Below are 7,629 nucleotides of genomic sequence, written 5' to 3' on the forward strand. Positions count from 1 at the left end.
GAAGCTGTCGCCGTGCTTATTACAAAGCTGTCTTTATTTTGTTTTCCATACTGTGGTTGTTGATGATGTCTTGGCTCCGCCAAGGCGGAAACTAGCGCAGGTCAGTCCCCTTGCACTAGTTTGCTAAATAGTTCCTTCCTATTTTGTCCAAAAATTCTAAAAAAAATACACACAATCAAAAGTTTGCACACTTGTCCAGCGCCGACGGCAATCGCCCACAAGTTCCACTTGCCTGCGGGCGATTTCCTTCCTGTTTGCTCGGTCCGATTGCTTCCAGGCGGCCTCGCTCGCAGTTCACGCCACTTGAAGCTCTGCTTCCATCCGCTCTCTCAGCACCCAATTATACAACGCGCCACGCTTCAATTCTATCATAAATCCCCTTGAACCAGAAGTGTCGCCACGCAGCAACGGCACCAGAGCGGACGGGTTTCGAGCTGCGATCACTCGTCGCCCCTCCCCCGCTCGTCAACTCAAGACCGCTGCAGTCTCCATCTTGTCTTGTTTCATTTTTACTCGTATTTTTGTCCATCCTCCACAGAAAAAAAGTGACCTCGTCGGTCATGTCGCCTTCTCTTGCTTGAGCACCAGCAAATACCACACGACACGCTCGGCTCGATCATCCTCCGTCTGCTTCCGTCTCGCCCATCCTTCACTCAGTTCGACTGTCTCGCCGTCTTCCATCTCCCCTCTTCCTCACCAACCAATAAAACAGTTAGTTCGTGGACGTGTAGTAGGCTCGGCCACTCAACACGCTTGGGTCGATCTTGGAGCGCAGCGGAGGGATCGAGTAGACACTGGGAGCTTGCGTACTCACGACGTTGAGCGGTGGCAGGCGGAACGCGCCGGCACCACATTGCTGTTGCTGCATCTTCCGTTCCTCGGCGCCTGCGACACGTATGGGGGAAAGCATCGGCGTCGACGAGAGGGGCAAAGGCAGGCGGTTTTGTGCGTTCTGGTAAGACATGTCGGTGATGGCGCTGAGGACGCCGCCGAACTTGCGAGCAGGGAAGGGGCTCCCGTCCGGGGAGGCTCGTAGCGGACTGAGTCGCACCTCGGTTTTCTGCATGCACCACTCGGGACTGGGTCGGATAAAGCCATCCTGGTTGTTGCCCCACTCCATCTTGCGGATCTTCTCACTGAACTCCACGGATGCGCGGGCCACGACTTCTTCGGGGCACTGCTTGATCACCACGGGGCTCGACATGTCGACCATCTCCACGTCGGGGGGAGACGATGGCATGGACGGCACGGTAGGGACGGCCACGGGCTCCTGCTTCATGACTTCGATAGATGCGAGTTCCGCCAGACGAAAGAGTTCACTCCGCGGTGCCTCGTGGCCCGGGACCCCCGTAAGGGAGCGCGTGGGGCTTACAGATGAGTTCGCAGTCACACTAACCCTCCCATAATGGCCGGTCATCTCGTCACCTGACACATACTCGATGGCCTTAAAGAGATTCTCCTTGGCCGAGTATTCATGCGCGTCGGCCTCACTGGGATGTGGGACATCATCCCCGGCCTGCTTGCGGCCCTTGTGGCGCAGTCCGCGACGCCAGCGACTGATCTTCTGGCGGTACTTCTGCGCGTGGGTCATTGTCTGGCGAGTCGTCTTGGTGCCGATAAAGGCGGCGATGACCTTCCATGGACCCGCTGGGTACTTCTCCATAGCCTCCAGGAACTTTTCGTGCTCCTCCTGGGTCCACATCTTAAGGGGCTGGCTCTGCTTGGACGAGTAGACCGTCGTGCCTGCCTTGGCCTCCGTGGGCTTGATGCGGATGAGCTTTCCCTCACTGTTCGTCATCTCGAACAGCTCCTTGCGCACATTGGCCGAAATCGTCATCTTGCTTTCCCGCTTCTTAGCACTCCCAAGCCTGGCGCCGCTGCATGTAGTGACAAAAAGGAGGGAAAGAAGAATTGGCTTTGGTGGCTTGGTCCGCGCGGAGCGCCAGTCCCGACAAACAGCGACGCGAAGAACATATCGTACTTAATCGGGACATTACACTTAATGGATACGACGTGGATTCACTTTCCGCCTGGCTGCGCCCAGCCCAATATAGCAAAATACACCCAAATCAAGTTTTGACACACTAAAAAGTTTCGAGTTGTGTCAGTTTTGCACTTTTATTGTAGGTCAAAGTCTTTGACTCGAAATGCAGCACCGGGACAAAAAGTGAGTCTTACCCATTTTAATTGACGAGCACATAACGATGGCTTATCGTGAACTATTTGGTCCTCATTGGTAAGCATCTGCCCTCATTGGTTAAAGCATTGCGGCGTGAGACCTTGGTCATTGCTTCGAAACTTCATTTAGATAAAAATACCAGATTGCATCTTGAGATCCATTGCGGAAATATCTCAAGAGAACTTTATTACAAGCAGCACCTTCGCAATGGCACTGCGGTATCGACGACCGATCTTCGTTTTCAATCGCTCGATTGTCTTCGAGTTTCTCATAGATACTATTCTAGTATTTTTAAAGACCCCTTGTAAACTTCTACTTTTCGTTCTGTATTTGTTTTATCTACTACTGTATTATTTAATAAATACAAATGATTGTATTAGTACAGTAATTGGTAATAAGAACAAGTATGATACACATCTCATGTAATACTTCATATTTACACGGAAATGGGGTCTTTTAATACCTGGCTGCAGTTTTTATTTTATTTTTGTTGAAAAGGTACCCATTCATCCACACCAGCAAGGCACTGGCGTGTGGCCGAACAAAGAAGAGCTCTCACATGTCAGCAAAAAGTTGGAGTTATTTATAGTCCGCCCTTGTTTGAAAGTCTCCAAAGCGGAGACTTTTCATGCCGTGAATCACGGCGAGCGCTGAAGCCGCCAACTCCATCAAGAGGATACAGCTTGTCAGCGATACTATCATCCCGCTCTTTTCACTTGCGACGGAGTGTCCGATTGAAATTGAACAACGGCGAGCGAGGGACTTGGCGCAGAATCGGGTTTCTGCACGGGAGACCCAGCCAACGGATATGCTGCAAAAAAATGGAGTCGATGGGTACACGCGTCGTTCTAAAAAGCTGGAGCCATCGGCGAGAGGTGCAGCCATCCTAGGAACCATGCAGGGCCAGCAGCAACGATAACCGATAAATTGCGAGTCGATGCTGTTTGCGATGCCAGCGCAGATAGGTCCAATCATAGGAGGTCTGCTGTGACGACACCGTGCGGCGCAGCGGTATAAATTGCTTCTCGATCAGACACGGTGTCTCACAGTGAAACTCTCGTTGCAGGCTGCAACTTGCAGCACCTGGAGCGCCCAGAAATTCTCTGTCGTTTGGCCTTCCTGCAGCTGCAAGATGCCCTCGACTGCTTGCCTGAGGCAAGTTGCCTCTCGCCGATACTCTCGGCGCCGCCGGCGGTGGAGGCACTCGTCACGCACGCAGGAAGCAATGTCAAAAACTCTCCCAAAATAGCAGACAGATTTGCACGTTATATGAGCTTCATGTACTAATATTATTATTGCTCCCAATATTCCAATAGTATTTTTTTAATACCCAATAGAGTGGCTATTAAATAATAGCAAGTTGCTATTTCTAAGCATGAATTGCAGAATGGGTTAAAACCGCACCGTAAGTACTATCCGATACGTAGTAGGCTTTGTGAGCTCTAGCCTATTTCGAAGCCGGTCCCCAATTCTCTAATTACTTGGAGTTTATATCGCGGAATTGACAATACAGTACATGTACCTGAACAATGGTGTCTGTTTTTTTTATTTTCATCCAATGTCCGCGCTCTATCACATTTCATTTTGACGTCGGACCATCTTACAAACACTAAGGCACGCGGTGTGTACCCACCAGAGATCGAGTTTGAACCCAGATTGTTTTTCCACCAACCACACACGGCCGTGTAGAATGGGTACACGCCATTCGTGTATAACCCGCACGTCGTGTCGCGGCAAGAAGGCTTCATCCTCACCGATAGTGCTCACTTTGCCACTCCCACCAGCATGACCATCTCGCGTAGCGTATACAATCAGCTCTTCGAGCAGGCACCCGATGCCGCGGGCGGCGCAACCAAGGAGAAAGTGATCCGCTTGCGCCCCACAGAGGCCAAGGCAGGCGCCGTGGTCATGTCGGCTAAGAACAAGATCCAAATGTGGACCAAAGAGGAACACGAGCGCTTCCTCGCGGCGCTCGAGAAGTTTCCAGCTGGCCCCTGGAAGAAAGTGGCCGACTTTATTGGCTCTAAAACACCGCGCCAGACCATGACCCATGCGCAGAAATATCGCCAGAAAATTCACCGCCGCCAGCGCGGTCTGCGCAACCAGAAGAAGAGCAACACCAATGCGAATCTTGCGACGACCACAACCGGTACTGGCCCTACACCTGTGGACATTAAGGCCGACCCCAAGGGCGAGCCTAAGACCATCGTTTCACCCTACGGCGTCGCCGACTTGCAGCTCAAGGCTGGCTCGGAGGCCGTGGCGGCGGCTGCGGCTGCGGCCGGCGTCACCAATGACCAGCTACTGAATATTTTGGCGCAACAGGCCACGACGATTAATCAGGACAAACCGGAGCCCATGGAAGTGGACTCGGCTGTGACGGTGGAAACCACAGCGTCGGCAGAAATTGTTGCAGCGGTGGCCAACGAGGGATCACCGGTGGGCAACAACAATTTGCCGTCACTGGCCGAGATTTTGCACCTTGGAGGCGCTGAAGGGCAGACTTTGGTACCCGCACAGGGCGAAAGGACCGAGGGAGAGAAGAAGGAGTCGAAAACGGAGACAAAGAACGAGGAGGATACAGAGGCCGAGGGTGAGGTTGAGAATGCTATGAGCCGACGAAGAACGAAACCGAGGCAAAGGATCAGATGCAGACCCGACCAGAGGGCTGCAAATGCAACTGCAGCTGCAACGCACATGGTGGCAACAAGTCCGAAGAGGTGGAAGAGACTACAGCGCAGCCTCGACCGGATGAGAGCAAGTAAATGCATGTCGCTGTAGATTTACTTGCAGCTGGAAAGAGAGAGAAGGAGGAGGTCGTTCAAAGCGACATGGCGGCTCTCGAACCCCGCCACGCTAGAACGCCTAATTATTATTGCTAACCAACCAACGGAGCCTTGCAACCCATTACTGTACAACCCGTTAGATTCACCTTCCGCTGTAGCCATGTACGCCTAACTTCAACATGTCCAAGGATGGCTTATTGTAAGTCAGCCATATCCTCACTCGATTTACCGCTTGAATATCCGGGGTCGTATAGAAATTCCGAGTTTTTAGCATCACAATGACCTGCCGTGCGCTGAATCGCGGATGATGGGGGGATACCGTACATCTTGCTCAGCTTATCGTCAATTCGGTCCATGTAATCATGAACAGCAGCGTTGACTTTGTCAATTTCCTTTCGCCGTTTCCTCTTCTCGGGTGTAGTGCTCTCCCACGAAACATTTGTTGGTGAGCCAGAGAAATTGGTAGGAGAAACCTTACACAAGTCGTTGGCGTTGCTGTGAGCTCGGTCTCCTTTTCCTGAATTTAAAACGTCCACAAGCGTCCTCGATACACTAAGTTGCTGCCACTCACTCAGAAAGTTGTCAACCTCCGCGGAACAACGAGACTTCTTCGGATGCACTCGTGGTGACACTGACGATGATGATGACGGACTCGCACTTTCCTTTAAATCACTGTTCTCACACTTCCTACGCCGAAGAGCGGCCTTGGTCGGCGCTTCATCGCAATTATCCAGACCATTGACGTCAATCGTTGGCACGAACGAGGTCTTCTTCCTCGATTTCGTAAAGGGACTTGAAGAGTTAGTGCCACGCGCCTTACTGTCACACGACTTCCGTAGCACTCTCGCCTTAGTGTATGCTTGCTCCACGTCGTCTTCGTCACTTTCAGTGTCATTGAAACTTTTCTCCAACTCTCGTAGTTTTTCCTCGCGTAGTTCTCGCTGTGCCTTCGCCTGTTGGTGACGTAAGTGATTCACCACCGTCTGCAACGCCGCTTTCTCCTGAACCTCCTGTTCTAATTGCCAGCTAACCCTCTGATAGAGGTCGTGCGCCTTCTTGACAGCCTGCTTGAGACTTCGGACTTCCTCTTCCTGCCGACGTGCTGCGGATTTCGATTTATCGGCTTTCTCTTCCTCTTCGATGGAACTACTCTTTAATTGGTCAAGTTCTCGCTGCAACGAGCCTTTCTCCGTTTCCGCCCTTTCAATCCGCTTTTCAGCATGTGAAATCTCAGTTTGCAGTGCGTCAATCTTCGTTGCTGCTTGGATTAATTCGTCTTCCTTTGATTGCATTTCCTGGTCCTTTGCTGCTTGTCCCTGCTGTGCTCTTTGAAGTTCTTGGTCAGTTTCACGGCGTAAAGCCACCATATCATCTTGAAGATCTCGAGTCTTTTCCAGCAAAACCTCCATGTCTTTCAAGCTATTGGCTTGTTGGTCCAGTTGGAACTGGAGCTCGTAATTCTCTTTCTGCAGTGAGTTCCGCTGATAGTGCAGGTCTTCCACTCGCTTGCCAAGAGCTAGAATCCGTTTCCGAATCAACGCCACAGTCGGAACATTTTCCTCAAAAGACAGAGAACTATCATACTCTGCCAGTGTATCATCATGCTGATCCATTCGTTTCTTGTTTGATCGACGTCGACGCTCCAGTAAAGCTTGGCAGTGGAAGGTTCCACTGGAGCTGGCCACTAGAAGCTCCTTCGACGCTGGGTTGGTTGCCATAACTACTTTAAGAATCAAAGTGCCGAGAGAAGAAGGCAAATGCCCCGATAAAGTTGCGTTCGACTCCATCACTTGAGCAGCTTTGCCCGTAATGTCCATCTTCTTGAGTCGCTCCAATAGGGGACGAAGAGAAAGTCTCGACAATGTTTGCTGCGGAGGCAGCACCTTGATAAACGTAGATTGAGATGACAACGTACTCGTTGTCTTTCTCGACTTCACCATCTTGAGCGGTGCTGAGAGTCCATATGCACTCTGATGGCCATTATCGGTACCGCAATAGGTGAAGCGCTGGAACCGGTTCATGGCAAACACAGCAATCACCACACGTCGAAATACTCGTCGACGTTGTCGTTCTTTGATCTTCTCTTCATTCTGCGCTGTAGCTGGAATCATCTCTTTTAATACTTGGCCGATACACTCGATCTGTTCTTGAGCTTGAGCGAGCTCGGCGTTTTCGCGAGTGAGATAGCGCTTTTGAGCTAGTAAATCACTGACTTGGAGAATGAGTGGCTGCACTACGAGGACGAAGAGATGAAGGATCGTTGCGAAGACTGGAACATCCTCTTCAAAGCCGTCCACCACTTGCTGCAGTTTGGCATTGTTCTCCTGTTCCTCGACACGCTTAGCGGCTTCTTCCTGCAGGTTGGTCTCCAGTGCTGCTCGTTCACTTTCCACATCAGCGACACATTGTTCAAAGTGAGATTTTTGCTCCTGTGCGTTCTTGCTATGGACTCGCGCCACCTCCTCCATCGTTTCCTTGAACTCATCATCTTTAGCAGCGGCTTCTTTTTCCAGTGACTGCACCTGTGACTGCGCTTCTTTCGTATCACGAGCCTGCTTTTCACTCTCTCTTCGCCAGTGATCTCTCATTAACACAAGGGCATCAATCTCCTTTTCAAGCGCAGAAAATGATCGTGCAAGTGACTCGCCACCGACAGACTCTGGC

At 51.3% G+C, this 7,629-nt stretch overlaps 3 protein-coding genes across 3 annotated transcripts; 1 reads left to right on the top strand and 2 right to left on the bottom strand.

The window, feature by feature from the left end:
- Positions 1 to 712: 712 nt before the first annotated feature.
- On the bottom strand, positions 713 to 1,935 carry PITG_19361 (myb-like DNA-binding protein, putative; the record flags this gene model as incomplete). The annotated part of the gene is made up of 1 exon (XM_002896116.1): positions 713 to 1,935. One exon carries the CDS (start codon positions 1,835 to 1,837, stop codon positions 713 to 715), a length of 1,125 nt encoding a protein of 374 aa, XP_002896162.1.
- A 1,967-nt stretch (positions 1,936 to 3,902) lies between these two features.
- Positions 3,903 to 4,944, top strand: PITG_19362 (myb-like DNA-binding protein, putative; the record flags this gene model as incomplete). Its single annotated transcript, XM_002896117.1, has 2 exons — positions 3,903 to 4,772; positions 4,844 to 4,944. The coding sequence occupies 2 exons, from the start codon at positions 3,965 to 3,967 to the stop codon at positions 4,942 to 4,944; spliced, it is 909 nt and encodes a 302-aa protein (XP_002896163.1).
- Positions 4,945 to 5,856: 912 nt separating this feature from the next.
- Positions 5,857 to 7,553, bottom strand: PITG_19363 (uncharacterized protein; the record flags this gene model as incomplete). The annotated part of the gene is made up of 3 exons (XM_002896118.1): positions 5,857 to 5,975; positions 6,065 to 6,933; positions 6,994 to 7,553. The coding sequence occupies 3 exons, from the start codon at positions 7,551 to 7,553 to the stop codon at positions 5,857 to 5,859; spliced, it is 1,548 nt and encodes a 515-aa protein (XP_002896164.1).
- Positions 7,554 to 7,629: the final 76 nt, after the last annotated feature.

Source organism: Phytophthora infestans, genomic scaffold (assembly GCF_000142945.1).
Source record: "Phytophthora infestans T30-4 supercont1.103 genomic scaffold, whole genome shotgun sequence".
In the NCBI taxonomy this organism is placed as follows: Eukaryota; Oomycota; class Peronosporomycetes; order Peronosporales; family Peronosporaceae; genus Phytophthora; species Phytophthora infestans.